Source organism: Dermacentor variabilis, chromosome 4, assembly GCF_050947875.1.
Source record: "Dermacentor variabilis isolate Ectoservices chromosome 4, ASM5094787v1, whole genome shotgun sequence".
NCBI lineage: Eukaryota > Metazoa > Arthropoda > Arachnida > Ixodida > Ixodidae > Dermacentor > Dermacentor variabilis.
In genome coordinates this window covers 42,242,765-42,266,677 of record NC_134571.1, presented here as the reverse complement: position 1 = coordinate 42,266,677, position 23,913 = coordinate 42,242,765, and the positions used below count along the sequence as shown (strand labels likewise).

Here is a 23,913-nt window from a genome sequence, read left to right as displayed (position 1 = left end):
CGGCATTTTCACGTGAGACAGGCGGGCAAGTATTGCAGTGAAGCTGCTATGGCGGGCAGCTATGTACTGTTCTCGATCGCGCACGCCTCATGCATTTTCTTGTTTGCATAGGGTCTAGTGGCCGGAAAACTTATCATACGATCGCAGTTTGGCGACGTACTGAACGTTGGTGCCGAAAAATTGTGTTTTCCAGCAATGTATGAACCGGTAAAAAAATAAGCGTAACTATTGGGTCGTTTTTTGTGTTCTCAATTGCGAACGTTGGAGCCGGGAAAACGTACTTAACAGCAATGTATCAACGAGGTTCTACTGTATTTACCTTTCTCATTTCTCCTCAATGTCCATCATTCTAAAGCAGCGGGGCAGCGCTGGTGTGATGTTACGTCATCGGGCTTCAATGCCATGTTTCTTCTGTCCGCGGAAATTGAGGAGCCACTCCCGGTTGCTGTTGTTATAGTAATGCTGGTCCCATCACTTTGCTGTGCTACAGTGCGTTAAGATGGCTACGTGCGGATGTTCTTTCTCTTATCAAGTGGCATGAGTGTCACAGTTCCTTTCACACTTATCTCTTCGACAATGACACAGTTTCCAAGATTTGAGCAAAACACCTTCCTTGTGTTCAGTCGTGTGAGTATGTCGGCAACGTGCACATCGGTTAAGTGATGGGTGCTGTACTCGGTACTCGCGTTCAAAGGATTCCTGACAGTAACGAGCTTTGACGAAGATGGCGACGCACCTTGAAGATGTCCAACTCGAGAAGCTGACGACCTGTTCCAGTCAGATGTGGGCACTCTGGCTGGCTCGCGTCGCCACACGCCTGCAGCCACGTCGCCTGTACACGCCAACCAAAGTGCATGGTTGTGCGAGTGTCTCTACGTTCCATGGTTGCTGTGGTATCTGTGCTTTGCAGCTGCGCGCAACTGTAATGCATACAACACAATGTTTGCTATGTGCATGGCAGGACTGGAGTGTGCACTAGTGCTCGTGTACTCCAATGCTGCATGGTGCGGTCAGGCTTTGTCTGGAACCCGCCGTGGTTGCTCAGCGGCTATGGTGTTGGGCTGCTGAGCACGAGGTCGCGGGATCGAATCCCGGCCACGGTGGCCGCATTTCGATGGGGGCGAAATGCGAAAACACCCGTGTGCTTAGATTTAGGCGCACGTTAAAGAACCCCAGGTGGTCAAAATTTCCGGAGTCCTCCACTTCGGCGTGCCTCATAATCAGAAAGTGGTTTTGGCACGTAAAACCCCAAATATTATTATTATTAGGCTTTGTCTGGAGTGCCCCATTACAGCGTGCCTCGTATTCAGGTCGTGGTTTTGGCTCGTAAAACCCCAGAGTTTAATGGTTTAAGAGTTGGAGGCACAGATTCATTGTCATGAAACCACAACTACAGGTTAAGAAGCGATAGTGGTATATGGTATGCATAACTACCAACCCTCCCAAATTTTCGTCTAATGTCTAAGAATATTCGCTCATTGTCCAATTTTACTAATAATGTGCTATGTTTCATGAAAAATTCATTCCTTTCGCTAAATTGTTCTGCTTGCCAGTCTCAGACCATACCCTTGGAAGTCGGCGAAAGGAGATTAGAGGAATACTTAATACATTAGAGAAAGCTTTAGACAACTTCCTGAAGCAGGCGATATCGGCAACAGTGAAGTCATTGAAAAAGTCTGTGATCTAAAAACAATCTGTTTCTCTTGAGTCTCTGTTGTTCCAAGTCTGCTGATGATGATGTGCTGTGTCTAAAGTTCAATCATAGTTAATAAAGTGTGCATGTATCCCACAAAAGATGTGTGTTTAGGGTAAACTTCGTAATAATTTGTGCTATCCCCCTCCCCCTCGTTTGTTGTCTGCAAAGCTTTGACAAATTTTAAAGCTCACAGGTTGGTGAGTATGGGTTTGGCTTATCAATTCATCTTCTTCCCTAAGGGGTGGCCAGGTCAGCGACTGTGGAAAATATGTCATTGTGACTGTGGAAGAAGGATGCAAGGACAACCAGCTCTATGTTGCTGACCTTTCCAAACTCTCCGATGGCATCAAAGGTAAGCACAACGTAAACATGCTCTCTGGTGCCAGGTTTTCCATGTTTTATTCGCATGATTGTGGCTGGGACAATGATCACAAAAATTACTAAACTGTATACTTTTCCTGTAGGTTGGTGAATTTTCTGAACTCCAAGCATACCGTATTTACACCATTGTAAGTTGACTCGAATGTAAGTCGACCCCCCCCATATTGCATGTGACAGGGGAAAAAGAAAGAGCATACCCACGGGCGCATTCCATAGCGAAAATTTATTAGTAGCTGGCATGGACACTGAACTACTCCTCCTCACTAGTGCTGCCATCGTCATTGCTGCTACAGTCCCGAAGCACATCGCCGTCCAGCGAAATTCTGCATTTGCACACATACATACTTAAGTCCACGGCAAAAGCACCCAACCACACAGAGCCGTCTTGGAGGCTCTTCTGACATGTCCGGTTGGCGTAAGTTCGCGCTCTTCTGCCACCAGCCACTAATACTCACGGCGGAGCAGGTCCTTAAAAGGCGAAGATCCAGGCTTGTCTCATGACCATGTTGCACATCACTGGCAGGGACCGATCACGCATTTCAGCGACGTACGCCACAAGCTTGGCCTTCAGCTCCAGAAAGTGTCCCGACTTCGGCCCGCGGAAACCTCTTCGCTTGCCTTCACAGGTGAAAATTTTGCTTCGCTGCTGTCACGACTCTCGCACCACCCATTAAGAAACATCAAACTTGCAGCCCGCTACGCAGTTATGTTTCTTCAGCGCAAAGGATGGCAGCCCTCTTCCACGCCGCTGTGAATGAGCACCGAATGTTTATGGATTCAGAGCACTCATGATGACTGAGGAAGTATGGAAGTAGCACTTGGCCGGCTGTCAAATCGAATGCATGAAACTAAAGAGCTACAGGGAAAGAGAAACACACGAGCCGCGAGTGGTGTCTGCTCTTTCATGAACTGTCAATACTCCCCGCAAGCGCCACTGTTCTGAGGGTGCCGCCACAAATGGAACAGCGGCACTTCGATGAACTATCGACACCCCCACGTGAGTGCTGTGTCCGCTGTAAAACTCTCAAGAATGTTGAAAAACCCTTCCAAAAAGTGAACAACCCCGTGGGATAGTCGAAAGCTACAGGTGGGGCCGTAGAGCTAACAAAATTGGAACTACGTTGTAACTTCCCTAATATCCCGTTGTTCTCGCTTTTTTTTTTTTTTTTTTGCGGTGCCATGTTTTCGTTTCAATTGCAAGTCAACCTCCCCCCCACTTAACATTTTAAAATTTTTAAAAAGAGGTCGACTTACAGTCATGTAAATACGATAATTCATGTACTCGATCATTTAAAGGGGTCCTGAATCACCCCTTCGGGCTTAGTCAAAAAACATTTCGCCGACAGCATACGCTGCTGTGAACATCGTAGCCAAATTCAGCAGGTGTGCACGACGTGTGGAGCTCTCAAGGGTTGCGTCTCAAAGATACCCTTTTCTCACTTTTTTCAACAGATGCCTTCTCCTTACTATTTTTGAGCTGCCATATTGTGCCGTATAGCAGATTCTCATACATTGCTGCTATTTACCAATAGCTCGCATCAATCTAGAGGGGTGTTTGGATCACTGTGCCTCTCATTACTGTTACTGTGTATATTTATTGACGTAGTTTAGTAAACAGGCTGAAGCAAGCAAAAATCTGTTACGAATATTGATAGGAATCACATACCTACTTCCGGAAGTACGACTATCATACAATTGCCAACTACCATCTGCTAACGCTTGGCTGCATCCACTCCCATAGGAGTGATACTTTGGCCACACTGCTTATGAGTGTCGTAGCCGTCTGGTCTCGCTAATTTCAATTAGTTTTGGACACTCTACTAGCCTCAAACTACACAATACTTAAGGTCAGACCTGACATACACTTGCCAGCCCACGCTCACTCCTGGCCGCTCCTGGCTAAACGTCTTAGCAGACTTTGCTTGAAATTGAGCTACAGTGAAACACATGTAATTTGGATGTGGCTACTATCCGTTGGTGAAGCTAGTGACGGACAAAGCTGCTCCGCACCACAAAGCACAGCCAGACTGGAGCACATGGGCACGAGTGTGCACTCCAGCCCTGTCATGCACATAGCCACTGCGGTTGCAAGTAGCTGTGTCTGCAGCCTAGTCTAGGTACCGCAGCTGCGGCAGGGTGCTGAAAGAAGCTCACTTGCCAAGCTCCTGCAGCTTGCTGAGGACAACAGCTTGCTCTGAACAGCATATCTGTGGTTGATGGGAATCAAGGTCCAAGTGCCAACGTCTTGCACACCTCGAGGTGTATCACCATCGTGGGTGAGGCTCATTATGTTAAGAATACTTTTAATGCAAGTCTGGAGTGTGGCATCCATTGCTTAGCTGATGTGCCCGCTGTCAAAGTACTCGCACAAGCAAACATGAAGATTGTTTGTTTGACCCTCAGAAATTGTGGGATTGTCGTAGAGATAAGTGTGATACGAAATGATACTCATCTCACTTGGTGCGAAAAAAGCCACGTGGGGCTATGTAGTACACTATAGCACAGCAAAGAATGAGACACCGCGAACTCAACTGTAAGCTGAGGGATAGCCTCTGAGTTTGGCGTGTTGTGGGCACCAAAATCAGTTCGAGTGGCGTCTGTGTGAACATCCAAAATCAAATTTGAACAGTGTGCCTCGGTAACATTCAGCAGGCGGAGCATTGTGGGCACCACCCCACTCTGCCGCACAAGGCATTGAAGTACTGGGCACACTGCAAAGTGGACCAACAGCTCTCTTTGATTGCCAATAACTCTGCTTTTACTGAACACATTGAAGTATTTTTTGCGTTGAAGTATTTCTAAACTGGTCTGTTTTGTCATCCAATGCATTTCTTGACTTCGGTAAAGTGTGGTTCAGGAACCCTTTAAAGTTTTGTAAATTGGCACTTGCTATGTAATTGCAGATTTATTAACGGGAAATGTAGTAGTGTACAATGGGGGGTAGATGTTAATAAATGTTAATGCACCATTCTGGACAAAAGAAACAATAAAATACAAAATAGAACACATTTCACGAGTGACTACTTGGGAGCATGATCTCGCACTGCTACTTATCTGGTGAATAAAGGGAGTACAGGTGTCACACTAAGCGTACAAGCATGGATAATGGCAACATAACACAAATTGGTGAAAGTGGAAACAAAACAATGCATTCTAGTTAGCCCTAACTTGTTTACATTTCAGTTGTCCACGATGGGACACCTAAAGCCCCACAACAGGTACACTGCTGTCGTAGAATTATTTACCCTGGAAATTATTCACTCCTGTTAAAAAACTTCTGTGCAGTTCTGCGTAGAGCACTGCACATGCTCGTGTACTGCACGTTGAGCTCCTGCGGCGCCGATTTCCCGTCCACTTTCTAGGGTGTTTATGTTTATCTACTAGAACTAAACCTTACAGTGCCATATAACTCAACTGGCAAGAACATCGCATGTGTAAAGAAAAAACATGGATTCTGTGGGGTTCTCCTCCGTGCTCTTGGGACAAAGGAACGACAACACAGTAGTGCAAACAATCACAAGGGCATTTATTGCACCTTTCATAGATCAATGCCTGCTAGCCGAGTTGCTATCCACAAAACATGCCGATGGGCGCGCGACAAATCTAGAAGTCCGACTCACCGCGACCGGAAAGCGAGCGAATATGTTCGCCCCATGCTGGATCCCAACGCCTGGTCATTCACGTGTACGGTCACGCGGACGGTGGCGTGTTCCGAGGCGGCCACGCGAGGCGGTCTCGCAGAAGCATGGGTCGGCGGCGCGCGGGATGTCCACGCTCTTCGCCGACCCGCCGGGGAAGAGGCAGCCCGTCCTCCCCTGCGCCCCCAAGTAACCCTGCCGTGAGGCGGCGTTAGCAACGCAACACTAGCGCCATCTCTCGCGCTGCGCCCCAACCACATCGACCGCCGCGGGCATCACGCAGGCCTCGCGGCGAAGCCGGATTACAGGAGACGCGCCATGCGGGAAAAACATATCGGGGGACGCGCGAGAGTCGCGCATCCCCACAATTCATACCCCCCCCCCCTGCCGGTTGTTTCTTCATCCACTTCATTTCCATTAGTTTATCATATATTTAATTCAATTAATAAGTGCATGTAATTTCCCCTATTATGTCCTTGCTGTCATTGTTTCTTGTCTTCTTATGTTGCGACTAATAAAGATCGGGCCCTCGGTTTCCTTTCTTCTCATTCGTTATATAGCGACGCCTTGAATCCAGCAGCATTGATGCCTTGAGTTAGCATGTGTGGGGTACGGGTTAAATAAGCGCTCTGCAAAATTTCCTTGCTTCGAACATGTACTTGCCAACGCGAGTGCACAGACAACTGTGAAACTATTTGATCACTATGCAGTCTCTCTTCGTTTGTCATGCATCTTTGTGCGTGAAGCTGCGTTAGGGCAGAAATAAACGATTGCATCTTCATGAGCTTAAGTGAAGACTGATCATAGATTGTATTTCAAGAAAATCGTGATTCCATATATCGAAGTTCGACTGTATCTGCAACAAAACCAGTGAATTTGGCTTTCATCCTATGTAGCTCTTTGTTTGGCAAATTGCTGCTGAAGTGAAGATAGGTGCTACAAATCATTTTGCTTGCTAAAAAATCTGCTACAATGTACTTTTTACCATTCCCACCCTAGGATTGAAGAAAGATAAGTACATTATGCTGTAGTTGAATAAACAATCCTCATTCCCTGTATGTCTTGCCTTCTTTGTCCACCATGAGGCCCTTTTGGAAAATAAATCACTGATGGTTAAAGTAGTTGTTGGCAAAGCATGTGCCAACAAAAGTATAGTTATTGCTATTGGAAACACCTTGCTCTTAACGACAGGTTTGGGCCTCAGTCGGTCCTTATTTTGGGTTGCGCCGCGTCAGGTAGGTGAATTTATTTTCTCAGGCTCAGGCCGGGCCTGGATCTTGCTTTGAGGCACCGGGTCGGGCCAGTCTGGATGAAGTTCTCCAAGGGCCGGGTTTGGGCCGAGCCTGGCCAAATGCAGTGGTCCAATTCTGGGCAGCTCAGCTAAAGCTTAGACATGCTGCAGTGTTCAGTGCACTTGAGCACAGGACGTCGAGGCCAGATGTGATGGGGTGCCTGTTTTGCTTATGTTCTTCATAAACTGCTATAGATCCCAGGAGTTCTGGAGGTGACCTTTCGTCTAGTGGTTTCATGCTTAAATGAAAACGGTGCTACCACACAGGACGAGACAAGAAGGGGCCCACACACGTGGTTCTTCTTTGTTCCGCGAGTGTCCAAATGGATATTTATTAGACTCTGCGTACTTAGTGTCTAGGGCAGAAAGGTTGCTCTGCATTTGGAGAAGGGATGGCTAGGTTCCTTTATGCCATGAAAGATGTGAACACCAATATTTTCATTTAATTCTATAAATTTGGTACTCCTTTTCGTTGCATTTAAATGTGTCCTGTGTGGTGCTTCTGCAGACAAGCTGGAACTGAAGTGCCTGGTTGGCAAGTTCGAAGCAGAGTATGACTACATCACCAATGAAGGCAGTGTGTTCACCTTCCGTACCAACAAGAACCGGCCGCGTTATGGCCTGGTCAACATCGACCTGGCTGACTGTGCAGAGGTGAGATTGTACTATGCCTTCATTGTCAGATTTCAGATACAGTACTTTACTTCTGCTCTTGGAAAAATAGCCTCCATGCAAACTACTCAGTAATGAATGGTTAGTCTGTAAATCTTCTGTACCATATAGTCCACAAAAAGGCATAAGAGGCAAAGAGGCAACAAGCGTGGGAAGGGGCAATTGTCACGGGATGCAGTCATCATCATCGGCCTATTTTATGTCCACTGCAGGACAAAGGCTTCTCCCTGCGATCTCCTATTGCCTGTCCTGCGCGAGCTTAGCAGCGCATTACAAATTGCGCCTGCGAATTTCCTAATTTCATCACACCACCTACTTTTCTGCCGTCCTTGACTGCACTTTCCTTCTCTTGGCACCCACTCTAACTCTAATGGTCCCACCAGTTGTCTCTCCTACGTATTACACCTCCTGCCCAGATCTATTTTTTTTTTCTCTTAATGTAATTAGAATATCGACTATCCCCATTTGCTCTCTGAGCCACACCACTCTCTTCCTGTCTGTTAACATTACGCCTAACGTACTTCGTTCCATGGCTCTTTGCGTAGTCCTTAACTTGTTCTCGGGCTTCTTTGTCAGCCTCCAAGTTTCTGCCCCATATGTCAGCACAGGTAGAATGCATTGATTGTACACCTTTCTGTTCAGCGATAGTGGTAAGCTTTCAGTCAAGATCTGGCAGTGTCTGCTGTACGCACTCCAACCCATTTTTATTCTTCTGTAAATTTCCTTCTTATGATCAGGGTCCCCTGCGAGTAATGGACCTAGGTAAACGTACTCCTTCACAGACTCTAGAGGCTGACTGGCAATGTTGAACTCTTGTTCCCTTGCCAAGCTATTGAGCATTATCTTTGTCTTCTGCATATTAATCTTCAGAAGACAAAGATAGTGCTTAATAGCACGTATGTATTTTTTAATTATACACACATGTACCTGCCATCTCCTGTTCTAGTACAAGCACTGATATGCCTAATAAGTGTACTGGCAGGCCTTCAGAGGTTTTTTGGACGTGCCTGTGGCGATTTGAGGCCTTAAGAGCAGTAAAACATATGGATATTTTTGTTTATGTTCTTGCGGTCCCTAGGAAGTTAAAAAAATCTGACGTAGGCTGTACAACTGACCGAGAGGATACTTCAAATGGTCCGCAGAGCAAACACACAGCATAAGGAGGATGAGAACAGAAAGGACAGATACATGGAGGAATTAACGGGAAAGGAAGCATGCTGCCATTTCTTTGAAGGAACTTAAGCTCAAAAAAGAAAGCGTTGGCTGACGCCGAAATGCAGATGTCTCTCATCTAAACCAAAATAAACTCTTCGAAGCAATTAAATGCAATACTGAGGTGTTGTGCAGGTGCTGAGAGTATGTCAGGACAGTTGAGGTTGACTTGCCAACTATTAAGAGAGAATCTCACTTGTGACGAAGTTCGGGCCTCACCAATGAGCTTGCTATCATTTTAAAAAGATAGCTCATATTCAAAAGTATTTGCTTCTTTATGCATCTCCTTTTTATTCGTATTTGAATATGTTCAACTCGGTTTGCAATGGGTTTTACCATTCTTTTTGAAGATATTTTATTCACTGTGTATTTTACTAACCCCTTCCTTCTGCTTTCTTTTTGAAAAAAAATAAACACTACTTCTTACTATTCAAACTGGATTAAGTAGATTTTTTATTTCTAACGTGCTTTCTAGAGAGTGACGGCATCGGGCGACATGGTGTCAGCTTGTCTTGATATAAAACAAAGTTCTGTGTTACTTGGGGAATTTGGAAATTTCAACTTGCTAGACACCCTGGTTGCTGCCATTTGTGTCTTCAGGAGAATGAAGTCTATATTCTGGTTAAAATGTTACACTGTGACAGAAAACATGGTGAAGTTCGCATGAGTCTTGTCAACTAGGGATGCATCCACTAGTCCAGTGTGACTGATGAAGTTGGTGATGGTTTTAAGAGGTATACTGAACAAGGGTCTGTATCTGAGCTAGTTGGTATGGTGACATCTTAAGGCAGGTAAAGCGTAAATAAAACATGGACAGCGGCAAGGAGGAAGACATACGGAGCGCTGCTTCCAACTAAACTTATTATGCAAGAAAGCTCATATTCACTATTCGTAGTATAGCCCCAGCACTTGCATCGGAGATCGTTCAATATTTGGTTTATTGATCATACATCATTGCCTACCGAGGCGATGCCCAAGCCGTACACTCGTAATGGGGTATAATCAATGATCTAGATACCAAATCTTCTGTTTGTTTCTCTCTAGCAGTCCCGTTTGTTTTTCTGTGTGCCTCACTGTGTCCGTGTCTTAGAAACACTGTCTGTACCAGTAAGCCTTAGCAGAAACAACAGTGGCAGCATTAAAAAACTATACGGGCAGCAGATGTAGGGTTTGCATGCATGAACAAATAAATGCAGTATGAAAACAATGCTCTATGCTCTTTTGGTAGAAATGGATCATGGGGATTACACACAGCCAGAAAAATTGGAGCAAAATGGCCTGCCTCTGTTTAAAGGCCGCAGCTCATCAAGACTGTGTAAAAGGAGGGGAAGCTGACAGTTCACAGGTCTCCAATTTTAGAAGCCATTATTTGCTCTGCTTTATGATATCCTTGACTTGTTTGATGTCTCCCATGCCTTTTCGGTGTCTGCTTTTGTGCCACCGCTCTTGTTGCCTATGTTTACTTAATTCCTGCCATAGTTCATGGTGGCTCACTTCACATTTGTGAACTTTGTATCCACACAAGGGTAACAGCTGCCTTATTTATTTAGGATTCATCATTGTTTCATTCCTTCATAAGTGTACTTAATACCGTGTTTTTCTTCTTCACAGCCTATGCAACTGTCTCCTTCTTATGTACGTCCACATCTGTAGCTGCTTTATGTAACGCAACATAGCTTTTAAACAACGGCATAGCAAATTTGAATTTGAGAATAAAAAGTAGTGTGCCGAGACATTGGTGTGCATTGTACCCAGTGGGTCAAAATTAATCCAGAACACCATGCTTTGACATTCTTCTAAGCCAAGTTGCTGGTTTTTAAGTGCAGAGCCTCATAGTATTGCATTTATTTCAGCCATGACTACTACTGAATTTTTACTGTTTACTTCACATTATTATGCCCAAAGTTGTGCTCAGCAGATTTGGAATGCTGCTGTAGCCATGACTGATGACGATGAACATGAGCTCCCGAGTTTGATCACAATGCCACCATGGCTACATTTTCATCGAAGAGAGAAAGGCTCATGCCTTTATTAAATTCGGGAGCACATGAATGTGGTGGAGAGTTCCGGTTTAATTTTGACCACCTGGATAAATAAGTACATACTAGTTGTGCTTGCACTCTGCACTTGTCAGAATACAGCTGCTGTGGTCAGGAATAAAGTTGCAGCCTTGTACTCAGCCACAGTTAGCAACATAAAGGGGCACTAAAGGCAAATGTTATGTTCATGGACTGTTACAATACCATTTCAGAAACGCCGCAGTGCTTGGTTTGTGACAAGAAAACACTTCTTTTAGGAGAAAAACATGTCTGAAGGGCCCGCATATCTTTAATGCAATTCAAATCGCCCACTTCCGAGCGGGAGAGTAGTCTCTTTATTGTCATTTTATTATGTGAGGTTGGGCACCAGTCGCAGTATTAAAATGAGGAGTGCCTTCGTCATCGTGCTGGTACTTGAATGTATCACAGGTGAGCAGCAAATGTTGTTCCCGATAATATTGACACCTTAGACGTTCTGGAGCATTAATGTATCATTTTAGTGCGACCTAATATTTGCTTTCAGTGTCCTTTTAACCCTCTATAGACCAGTGTTGCCTATGGGCAACATACGAAAAAAAATTTCTTGTCGAGTTTTGGCATTGAGTACGAAGTTTCTGGCTAAATGTCTTTGGTCAACACTGAATGACTGGCAGTAATAGTCGATTGCTGATTTAGAGCAGGAACACAGGACGAAGAAGAACTTGGCTTGTGACTTACTTTCTTATGAAAGCCCGATCAGCGAAGACAGACTGATGCGACATCTTCACCTGCAGTGGTATCACCCATGTAATGCAAAGGAAGCGAAGTGTATGCCTATGGGTCACATATAATGAGAGCTTTCTGTGTAAATTCAAAATGTAGTCATAGGTGGCTTGGGGTGAAGTCCTTTCCCACTTTTCTGCCTGGTGGCTCCTCCTGTTGCTAAATAAGTTCTCACAATTTTTTCTTTCTTTTTGTTCATTATGCTTATTCTTTGTGTTTTGCATAGTTAGATAGAAAATAAACACTTTTTTTTCCGGGTATTTGTATCTTTTATCTTAAATGGTTAAATGAATGCTCGTCAAATTCTGTAAGGCAGGAATCATCTTAGTGCTGCTGAAAATATGGACCTTTTTCAAATGTGCTTCATATAGTGTAACGCATCTTCGTAAGGGGTACATTGCAACAGAAAAATTAGTCATAACACAAGCTGTTGTTTTTTGTTGAACATAGATCTTTTCTCCTCGAAGAGCTGTACATGTGAGTATTAACCCTAGCACTGCAAAATATAAGAGAAGTGCATGCATTTTTTTTCTTTTTCTTTATGCATAACTGAAGAAAGTAAACTTGACAAAGAAATCCAGCTTTTTTTACTGGAGACGGTAAACAGTATCAGTACTGGCACATTAAATACCCAGTACTAATACAAGTTTCAAGTGCTAAAGTATGCATTCTTATCATTAGCTCGTAGATTTAGGTTAGTGTATGTTTTATTTCTTTTAAAGTGCCTTTTAAGATATGAGTTCGTGATTGCGTTCGTCTGTACAATGACAGCCATGTTTCAAGCATTCCCTGTTTGAGGTGGGAGCGACGTGTGTGAATATAGCGTGGGAGAGGTAAAGCACTGTCAGCCGAGCATGGTCGAGGGCACATGCTGCGTGGGGAGCGTGGGAATATTTCAGCTGCACATGTTCAAAAGTAGTTGTGTCACATAGCAACCAGTGGTACTATACACTAAGCGCAGACTCGAGTACCAACACAAACAAAACGGGGCTGAAGCATGTACTGAATACAGAGTAGATGTGCTTAGAAGAATTTCAGGTGGAGTGGTAACGTCTTTGATAAGCAATAAAGCCTGGTTTAGAATGCGAGTGCATGCTGGCTTGTAAAGGTGAGACCCGTCGGCGTTACTCAGTGGCTATGGTGTTGAGCTGCTGAGCACGAGGTCGCGGGATCGAATCCCGGCCACGGCGGCTGCATTTCGATGGGGGCGAAATGCGAAAACAGCCGTGTACTTAGATTTAGGTGCACGTTAAAGAACCCCAGGTGGTCGAAATTTCCGGAGTCCTCCACTACAGCGTGCCTCATAATTGGAAAGTGGTTTTGGCAGGTAAAACCCCATAATTCTTTTTTGTGAAGGTGAGGTGGAGCGTTTTGAGTGGTGGCAATAATCACCAAGGAGTGCGGTGAACACTTTGCCCAGAAAAGTATAACGAAGCAGCGTCGATGCGTAGCGAAGAATAGCTTGGAACGAAAGTATGCACTTTGCCCACAAATTCGAAGCCTCAATAGGCATCAATATGCAGGGACAAGACGGCAGTTAAAACCGGGGGGGGGGTGTTGTAAGTGTCTACCTAGTTTTGTCTGATGTTGAAGTGCTGATTGGCTGGGTGCGCCTTTCTCTTTCTGACACATACCCCAGCCCAGTCAATCAGAACTTCAGTAGCAGACGAAATGGATATGTTCAGTAGGTGGACATTTACAGAATACTCCCCCAGGCCGTGTCTGTGTGACTACTTTGAAAAACACTATGTGCAGAGTGAATTTGGTTTGGTGTGCAGTAGGATTCATAGACTCCGGTTCTGGTACGACCTCTCTACACTGTTGGAGCACCCTAAGTTTATGGTGAGAAAAGCGTTTTGCGTTGACTTTATAGTGTACTCTATATACTTGTAAATGGTCACTAAACGAAAGTTCTTTTTGTGTAATCATGAAAAAAAGATCTGCTTAATCTGACTCCCACAGTGCATGGCATACCCATAATTTCAAACCTTTACCTGGTGGCATCTAGCTTGGCCTCTTTATCATACCATGGGAGGATACGATGAACAAAAATGCTGTCTCTACGTGGGTACACTTCTGGTTTTACCTGTAGCAAAATAATATTAACTCGAATTGTTTTACTGCAGGAATCCTGGAAGGACCTAATACTCCAGGATGAAAAAGATGTCCTGGACTGGGCAGCTTGTGTGCACAAGAACAAGCTAGTGGTCTGCTACCTGCGTGATGTCAAGGTGAAGATTGCCGCTTATATAAGTAAATGAGAGGCCAAATGAGATCAGGCCAAACAATGTGATTATTGTACAAAACAATGTGCCAAGAGTGCGGTAGAATCTAGGACAGTTTTGAATACTTTTGCTTGCAATGACAGTACAGTTCAGACCAGTCAGGTGCATCTGTAAGTGGTCAGGTAATATAGTGACCCTTGCAGCTTTTGTATTTATCGAAAATGTACTTGTAACACCACTCGGCTTCCCAGTGTCCAGTGCAGTTACTCACTGTGTAACCCCTACCCCGCTTCTCTTTCTCTTGCCTCTTTCTTCTATTTCTTAACGCTCATTTTGTACAGGAGTGAATGTGTAACAATTGAAATGCTCCTATTTTTTGCCGGTAATTCAGCATTTATTTCTGTAAAACTACTTCGTTATATGGAGAATTTCGTTGTACAATCAAACCTCGATATAATGGAATTCTTGCTGTAACAAACCAATTCCCTTTTTATAACTTCTTGTCCATAGAACACCTGGCATTTTCAACCTCAATATAACGAAGTGCGTTTATACACAATTTCAATATAAGGAAGTTTCACTGCTGCTGTGTAGGATTGTCAAATGTGTGTCAGATTGTTAAATGATTGAATTACATGTGGCTGCATGTGAATGTACCTCTCAAATTGCACGCCGCACGACTGAGAGCAACCGTCAAAGTAGTGTAGCATGATGTTCTGGATAGTATGTCTGCTATTTCTAATGCTTGTGCTCGGAGCGGTTTGGTAAGGAAGAAGTGGATGATGTTGGGATAGGGACACAAGAAACAGCTGATGACGGTTATTTTGGCGACTTTGGAGTTACATGGGCTTGCTAGTTAAACAAAGCATTGAACGATCCAATGACCACTAAAGCTTAGTGAAGCATAGAACAGTCAGTGATGCTACCGCTGCGCCAATTGCGCCGAATTATGCCGAGAGGTGGACCCTGCTACATTTCAGCAAAATATGAGAAATCTGCATTAACACAGCAAGCTAGGCGAGTCGTTGACTGAATATATCCCTAGGGGTGAGCAGTGTAAACCGGACGAAGGACAAAAGGAAGTGAACTATACGAGCGCCGACTAACAACTGGTTTATTTTTTCCAAGCAAGTGATTAAATATACAGAGAACGGGATCATGTGATGAAGTGACACCTACAAATCTGCGCTTACTGAAGTGGCATGGTGTGGACCAGCAGGTGTGTTAACTTCGCAGTGGACCGAGTCAAGTCTCCCCCAATTAGGCCTGGATCGTACCAATGCTTCATCCTTGGGCTGTTGTCTATTTCGAATACCTTCCACCCCACCATGTGCGAGTTGCTTAGGGAACGGAACAGCATCTCTTTTCAGGGAGCAGCGAGCGATGGTACTGGCACCGAGCAAGACCCCGCGTTGCTCTCTTGTAGGACCAATGTAAAATGGTGTTCGAAGTTTTGAACACTGTATGGTGTCTCATTTGATTTTTAGAACTTAACACGCACATTGTTGTGCACACAGAGGCCGTGAACAATTTTTCCGCTGTTCAATTTGTCACCTATTTGTCCCTTTTGTTGGCAAGCCAATTGGATGGCTTGAAAAAGGATCTATGGTGGCTACAAAGGTATTGGTTGACTCTGCACCAAACAGCAACTTTTGCCGCTGGATACAGACGAAGCGCCGTTGGTTAAGCCTAACTGCATCATGTCTCCATAACAAAAATTCATTGCCAGCTGACGTGATGGTGGCCACGTAGCAGGTTGTTGCAGCTAGGTAGCTTCCAGTGTGGTCGGGCCAGTAAACTTCCTTGATTACTGGGTGTGAGATCATGCGCTACACTGGTGGCTGGAGGCTGAGATCAGGCACGTTGCCCCCGGGCGCAACATATGGGCACCTACAGCGAGCGCTTTTGCCAAACTGAATTTGCGCATTACAGCCTAATTGGACAGCATTGCATAGTCAAAGGTCATGTGTACACATATCTGCACTTCTCTATGGTGCACGGCGCACATCGAGCTGCCAAACAAGCGAAAGCAAGCCGCCCTCGCAGTGTCGCCCATTGCAGTATTTCAAACACACAGTCAAACACAACACAGGGTCAAGCGCAACACAGGGTCAAGCGCAACACAGGACAAAATTTATGACAACTGCTATTAAATATATTTTTCCCACGTGAGTTGCAGTTTTTGGACCACTTGCAAAATTATTTGGACATTGTTGCAAGAAATTCAAAGAATTTTGTCAGCAACTCTTCGAGTTTGACACTCAGTTTGCTAACTTAACATTCTGATGTAAAAGTCCCAACACACACAAACCCACCATGTTATGTAGGTAACAATGTAGCGCTCCAGCTCCGAAGGTCCATTTTGCTGCTTCAAAATTCACTTTTAGCTGCTCCGAAAGCCGCTCCACAATCGCATGTGCCAGTAGCATCACTGAACAGTGGAAGTTAATCCCTATTGTTGGGGGCTGTTGATTTCACATGGTGGTTAGGTTGGAGAAATGAAAGAAAAGACAGCTGGCCATTTTTTGTCTAGACTCTGGACACTCAACCTTTGAATGTCCCACATGGTGTTGTAACAATTGAGCTACGATGTGGCTGCCATCTCCTCATTTAATTTTACGGGTATGTGAATTTCTGAGTGTCTGTGTACTTTCACAGACACTTGTGTGATCTATACTGTTTAAAAAGCAGTGTTGCCATTCTTGGGGATCTTATGCTATGATCTCGTGGCTTTCATCTTGTTTAGAGGCAACAATTGGATTGACACACATCTCGATGACCGACGATTGTACTCTTTGCTATCATTGTGCTTTGAGTGTGACTTGTTTTTCTGGGCGCAAGTTTTCACACTAAAGGAATAGCTAAATTTGCGACTCACAGTTTTGGCTCTCACTGGTTCTTCGTTGCTGCGCCATGAGAGTATATTGTACATGGTTTTCTTGGAAGAGTTATTGGTTGAACTTTTGTAATGGGCACAAAAATTGTAGTCAATTATGTTTGCTGCATTTATTCCTCTTTTCTAATGCCTTCAAGGTGACGTAGTTATTCTGTTAAGTGAATTAATAAGTAAATAAAAATGTGGTTTAAGTGTATTTTAAGCTGATTTGGTACAAAATTTAATTTAGTGTGTTTTAGCACATTTTCTAGGGTATTCAATAGGTTCACGAGCAATACTAATTCGCTTTTGCAAAGTCATTGCAGGAGAAAATGGCAACAGAAATACCAATGGCAAAGGCAAAATAGGTGTTGCATTGGTGCCTGCATATGATAAGGTAACGATGCATATTCATGATGTAGGAGACAAACATCTGTTATTTATATCTTTGTGTTAGCTACATGATGAGATTTCAATTTTGAAGTGCTGAATGAAGTTTTCCTTTTTCTTTAATTGCAGAATGTGCTTCAATTGCATGCTCTCTCTACTGGAGAAAAAATCATGGACTTTCCCCTAGAAGTTGGCACTATCACTGGTTTTGCTGGTGAAAAGAAAGACCATGAGGTAATTGTCTCTCTACTTTTATGGCTTTTAAGTCGAAGCCAGGAATAGTACAAAATGCTTCACTAAGAGTGCGGCTACGCATCCGCTACCACAGTCAGATAATTACTGGTCTTCATCTACGTCCGTAAGCGGTTTCCTCTGGTGGTTTCTTGTTAAATGTAAGGTTTGCCAAATGCATTACCCACATAAGGTAGCAATTTCAGTTCTGTGTGTTATGTGTTATTATTGTTGCAATATTGATGTGCTTCGTTAGTGTTTAGTTTGCAAATAAACACAGCAGCGGCCAATGTTTGGCATGACTGTGTGAAGAACTTGTGTTACCTCACTGTACTTGCGAAGTTGACATCAAGTCTAGGAGTTAAACGCTAACTTTCAGGCAGCAGCTGGTGAAGGCTATAGGGACAGTTACAACCTTACATTTGACATTAATATTTGCTCAGTGATGTAATCTAACGAACAAAATTTAGGGACATATATTAACCTTGGAGGAAATGTTACAGAGGAGAAATGGGTCTACAGAAGCATGTCTATGTTGGTTAAACAAGCAGACAAAAGGGGCACAGTGTAGCAGTTGGGCCACCTAATGTGCTGAGAACCTGGTATGCTCTATTTTTCTAGTTTGCGCTTGTGCTGTGACGTGTACTGTTATAAAGCGTCATGCTATCTTTTCTGTGCAGATTTTTTACTTTTTCACATCCTTCTTGACGCCTGGCACCATCTACTACTGCGACCTCAGCAAAGAGCCCATCAGTCCCAAGGTCAGTGTTAAGGGCGTCTATTCTTTCACCAATGAAAACTCCTTTAATGGAAAAATCTATTAGTTTTCTTTTTCTTGCATGACATACTGAACTTCTTTCTGGTCTTTCAACATCTCCAACATTGTGTTGTTGAAAATTCTGCGTCTTAGCTATTCGCCCTCCTAATCTGTCTGTTGGCTTTTGTATCACCCGTGGGCAAGGTCCATCCCGGGTCCCCTTTTTAGTGCTGTGTGCATTTGCTTGCTCGAGTGTTCCACCACAGGGGTAGTAAACAGGGCCGCAATTAGAACAGAGCCAATATTTGTGAATCTAGTGTGGCCATTAACATTTAATTTAATTTATTGTAGCCCTAAAGACCCCATAGGCACAAATCAAAGGAAACGACAGTAGCGAAAGAGGAATAAGTTAGAAATGTATAAATAGCATTTACCTGTTGTGCAAGTACTGGAACAAGCTGTAGTGAAATAATCTGAAAAAGAAGCATTCACACATTAGATTCTTCTTCATTCATTGCTTGGCTCGTCTGTTAAATAATAATTTGGCATTACAATACCTAAGCATCGCAGCTTGCGAGAAATGGCTGGGAGAGAAGTATGGGCCATCTGCCGGTTGAAGTAGAAAACTTAATCAGAAAGCTTAAAAATAATGTTGCATCAGGGATTGATGAAATAGGTTGTGCTGAGTTGAAATTGATATCACCATTGATATGTGATTTATTGGCCTATATTATCAACCTCAGCCTCACTGCCGGTGTATTTCCAGAACATTTTAAGGTGGCAAAAGTCACTGCAGTACATGAAGGTGGTGATATCAATAGTTTAGCAAATTATCGACCGATATCTGTGCTTCCAGCAATATCAAAAATATTTGAAGGAGTAATTTTCAATAGACTTGCATCCTTTTTCGATAAACATCAAATAATAACAAAGAGTCAATATGGGTTTCAAAAAAGTAAGTCAACGGAACAAGCTCTATTATATATCAAGGATAAGATAATCGACCATATGGAAAAGAAAAAATACACTCTTGGGCTCTTTCTTGATCTTCAAAAAGCATTTGACTCCATACAATTCCAACTATTAATTCAGAAATTGTCGAGATATGGAGTGCGTGGAGTCGCACTTCAACTCTTCAAAAGTTACCTTGAATATCGCTATCAATTCGTGCAAATTAATAGCACAATGTCTAAAAAGATAAAGTTAAACCAAGGAGTCCCCCAAGGGTCCATATTGGGGCCACTATTGTTCCTTGCTTATATAAACAATATTGTAGGAATTCCAGATTCCCCTGAACTAATTATGTACGCTGATGATACAAATGTTTTCTTTTCATCAGACAATTTAACATCACTTGCAGTCAGTGTATATAAGTATTTAAGGCATCTTTCAGAATGGCTAAGGCAAAATGAGCTACGCTTAAATGCCAAAAAAACAACCTGTATGATATTCCGACCTATAAACAAGCCTATAAGTAAAATACGTGTCACATTTGAAGGAAATTGTATTACACACGTTAGGGAACAAAAATTTCTTGGTGTGTGGTTTCAGGAGGAATTAAACTGGAATACACATGTAAATCACCTGTTTACCGCATTAGCGCGAATACAGTGAAACCTCGTTAAACCGTAGTTGGCCGGAGCTCGGGAAAGGTACGTACTAAACGGTAGTACTGTTTAACCGAATAGCATGACATCGCCCACTTACCTGTCGAAAACGGAACTCAGAGAGAGTGCGATGAAAGGGGAAAAAACATGCAGTATTTATTAACTTCGTGCGACAAAAGCGTTATTTTCGTTTGATGCCGCGGCGGCCTAGCACGCCGACGACAGCGGCCTCAAACTTACTGAAGCTGCGTGCCAGCTTTTCAGTCAGCCCCCTCTTCTCGGCAAACACTCGCATGGCAGATTCCTCGTTGGTGTTACGTATTCACCGTGCACGTTCGCAGTAGTGCTGCAGAAGTCCTGGGGGCGCCTTTGTCATTACGGGTGCCGGAGTTTGGAATAATTTTCATTTGGAATAGAGTTACGTTATCGCGCCCCTATTGTTGTCGCGACGATTGCATTCATGAGGCTGATGCAATGCGCAGCTTATGCCACTGTCGGGCCTGAATCGCCCGTGCTATCGCTTTCCGTGTCGTCCTCGTCACTGTCGCTAGTCGACGCTTCGGCAACAACAGAGGCAACGATGGCGAAAAGTCGAACCTCGTAGCCGACATATCTTCGCGGTCGCAGCAGCGCTGCCGAGCAACTTCTTCGCATTCCAAATGCCACACACTGTAGTCAACAGCAGATCCCTGTTGCGTGTCAGCGCCGACTTCTTCGTGTCACGTTCGATAGCACAGACGATGTCTAATTTTTCTTCTATGCTGAGCACCCGGCGTCTTTTTTATCCAAGCTTCGGAACGACGCGAGTCCTCGCTTGCACGACGCCTTAACGCTCTCTGACACCGCGTCGAAATGATGTTGATGTTGATGTGGCTTCACGCGCAAATGCACAGGGCGCTTGGAGGCCGTTGTTCCGATCTCTGAGGCGTGTTGTTCTGCCGGGCCGCCCGATGGAGACGGCGCAGCGCCGTGTTTGCGCGACGAAAAGTTCAAACGCTACGTTTTAACCGATGCGTACGCAGTAAGCTGGTACGGTTTATGCGGATACGAAACACATTATGTTCAATGGCTGCTGAGTCGGGGATTTGACTTCACTACTTTTAAAACGAAACTACTGTTTAAGCGGGTACGGTTTAACGAGATTTTACTGTAGTTGGTTGTTTTTACAAAACAGTACACTTAATCCCGTTAAGGTTAAAACTAAATATGTACTATGCACTCTTTCATTCTAAGGTAACTTATGGGATATTAGTCTGGGAAACAACATCGCAAAGAAATTACCATAGACTTATTACTACGCAGAAGAAAATATTGCGCTGTTTCGAAAAGTACAGGGGAAAATTACAAGACCTGCCAACTGCTCCACTGTTCATAAAACATTCCATGCTCAGGGTTGATCAGTTGTACTATTTTAAATTGCTCCAAGTAATTCAACAAAATAAATTATATGAACAAAACCGCATCGAAAAACCATACTACTGTTTACGAGAACAAAGGATACGACCGCCTAAAGTAAGAACTAATTACGGAAAACAAAGTGCTGTGTACCAGACACATCATGTTTTGAATATCCTTGCAGATAGATTGAACTTTAAAGCTAGTAGTGCTGCATTTAAAAAACAAGCAAAGAACTTATTAATTACCACATGCACACAGTATCAACATTAACCTGTGGATTTTCATGCATCGACCAATGCTTAAATCATTCAAGAATTAGTATTCTGAGCGTTTCCATGTATAATGTAATTTCATTGTATCCTCATGCATTCTAAGTTTCAAATTTATTGGAATTTATTTTGTGTAGCTATATATTATGTCGTGTGCTACCTCTTCTGTATGTAAATTTTTCTCTTTTTTATGTGATTTGTTATGTGTACTCTTCCAAGTTGCTAGTTGTCCATTTTCCTGAAACTGATGTGCTGCAATCTTCTTTTTTTTTTTTTTTTCCACTCTGTTGAACTCGAAGCGTGTGAGCTGCTACGAACTGCGGAGGGACAGGGACCTTTGTCAGGCTTGATTGCCTTTAGCCCCTGCCCCTGCAGTGAGCTTTTTATATTACTTACTGTAAATACAACACTTACTTACTTAAAAAGAAAAAAGTTCGTAGGAACGCCTTTTGCAGCAGTTCAGTGGCTCTGGTTTTCTGCTGCCGAACACAAGCGTACAGGTTTGATTCTTGGCTGCAGTGACCACAGTTCAGTGAGAGTGGAGTGCACAAGCACTTGTGTATTGAGTTTTAAATCGTTATTTAAAGGTACCACCCAGAAAATGAATCGAGAGCCCTCAACTACATCCCTCATAGTCCTGTGCTCCTGAATGACAAATCAATCAGCCATTTAACTCCTCTTCAAAAGATACCCATGGTGAAGGCCGTACTTCCTTCACCGCAGGCACTGTAGAATACACAGACAGCTTTTATACTGATGCTGAAGCTAGGCAAGGCAAGTAGCCTTTTATGTGTGGCCAATAAAATATGGGCAGTGGTAGTCACAGTGTGTCAAAAGAAGGGCAGCTTAAAAAAAATTTCCAGAAATTTTCCTGAATCCAAGGGTGTAAATAAAGCCTAAATTTGCCTTCCTTGAATTTCAGCTTCAGCATCGTTAAAATAATAATTGTCCTTTTGTGCACACCTGCCTAGCGTGATGTGTGGTGTGTCGGTGCCAGAAAATTCCTCTTCTTCCGCTTGCAGGTTTACAAGAAAATTAGTCCTCCTGGATTTGATGCCAGCAAGTTCGAGACCAAGCAGGTGTTCTACACAAGCAAGGATGGAACCAAGATCCCCATGTTCATTGTTCAACAAAAGGTGGTTTAATATTTCTAAATTCTGTGTCTTGCTTCATATTGGTGTTTCATGCAACTGTTGAACTTCGTGCTGATTCATGCTTCATATTGAGATTCATGCACTAGAATCAGAGACAGTTAAAAGAGTGCAGGAGGACTTCTTGGAACAAAATGATCGTCCTGTCATGCAAAATAATTGCTCACCATCTCTGCTACCCCCCTTCCTCCCAAGAAAAAAAGTGGTTTATTTACGTTTTTCTTCTGCTTTCATCCTTAGCTACAAAATACAGGGCCTCCCTGGTAACATGAAGGAAAAGAAAACGAAGCCTTCTGTGTAAACAAAGCCCACTCTATGTAGTTAGCAACTTTTTCAAGAAGCCTTCAGTGTACTAGTTGTCTTTAGACTATATAGAATTTTTTAATTACCTTTGGGTGATAGCACAATTCTAATCCTTCAACTGGATTGCTTGGAGAAGCAGTCATTACTTGCACAATAAATCAACATGCATGATGGACTAAATTGAAGAACTCTCCACTGGTGTGCCACCGTTGTAGCCTTCGAGAGCAGTCGCCACAGCTGCTGAAGCCCACTGGAGACAGGCCTAGAAAGCAAGGTTACCCTGACATGGTTGAAAATGACTGACTTTCCTTGCAGCTTCTGAAATCCATGTGCAGCGCTCGCTCATCTCGGCAGTCGATTTTCATCTTCGTCGTGGTTGGCCTGGAGCGGGTGGAGGGGTGCGCTGCCATGCATCCAGTTCGGTCATGCTAATGTGCTTTTATACTTCATGTGTGCCCTCCTTTTGCAGTAACCGGGTTTTAACTGTTTGTTGTGACAGTACGGTGCTTTTGTACCATCAAACATGCGGTAAAAATGCACTGGGTGTTTCACTTCTTTTTTTAACAGAATGTGGTTTTATGCGATGAAGCTCAGAAGTAACTGGAATGCCAGTGTATTTCATCGCACATATTGGGAAGGAATATCTTGAAACTGATAGTGTCATCTGATGCGCCTTGCAAACTCACCAGCTACAGCTTCTAAACTGAAATGTGTTCCGTAAATTAAGTTATTTAAAAGCTTAATTAGGGAAATGTTGTTAATTAGTGTACCTCGAAGGGGCCCTGAACTACCCCTCTGGCTTGGTGAAAAAAACAGTCACCAGATAGCATATACTGCTTTGAACATCGCAGACAAATTTTGCAGTCGTGTGCGGCACATGGATCTCGCAGGCAGAGCGTAAAGTCACCTTTCTCTCAAATACCCCCTTTTCAACAGAAGCCTGCTACTCACTCTTTTCTGGATGCTTAATTTCGTAATATAGTGGATTCCCATACACGGCTGCTAATAACCAATAG

General features: G+C 43.6%; 1 protein-coding gene across 1 annotated transcript in view; it reads left to right on the top strand.

Annotated features, from left to right (window-relative positions):
* The window catches only part of LOC142579003 (prolyl endopeptidase), a 52,980-nt gene that overhangs the window by 11,507 nt on the left and 17,560 nt on the right, over nt 1–23,913 (top strand). The window contains exons 7-12 of the mRNA XM_075688774.1: nt 1,936–2,048; nt 7,515–7,660; nt 13,818–13,922; nt 17,311–17,415; nt 18,093–18,173; nt 22,466–22,579. Coding sequence (XP_075544889.1) covers nt 1,936–2,048; nt 7,515–7,660; nt 13,818–13,922; nt 17,311–17,415; nt 18,093–18,173; nt 22,466–22,579 — 664 coding nt within the window. The remainder of the gene's footprint in view (nt 1–1,935; nt 2,049–7,514; nt 7,661–13,817; nt 13,923–17,310; nt 17,416–18,092; nt 18,174–22,465; nt 22,580–23,913) is intronic.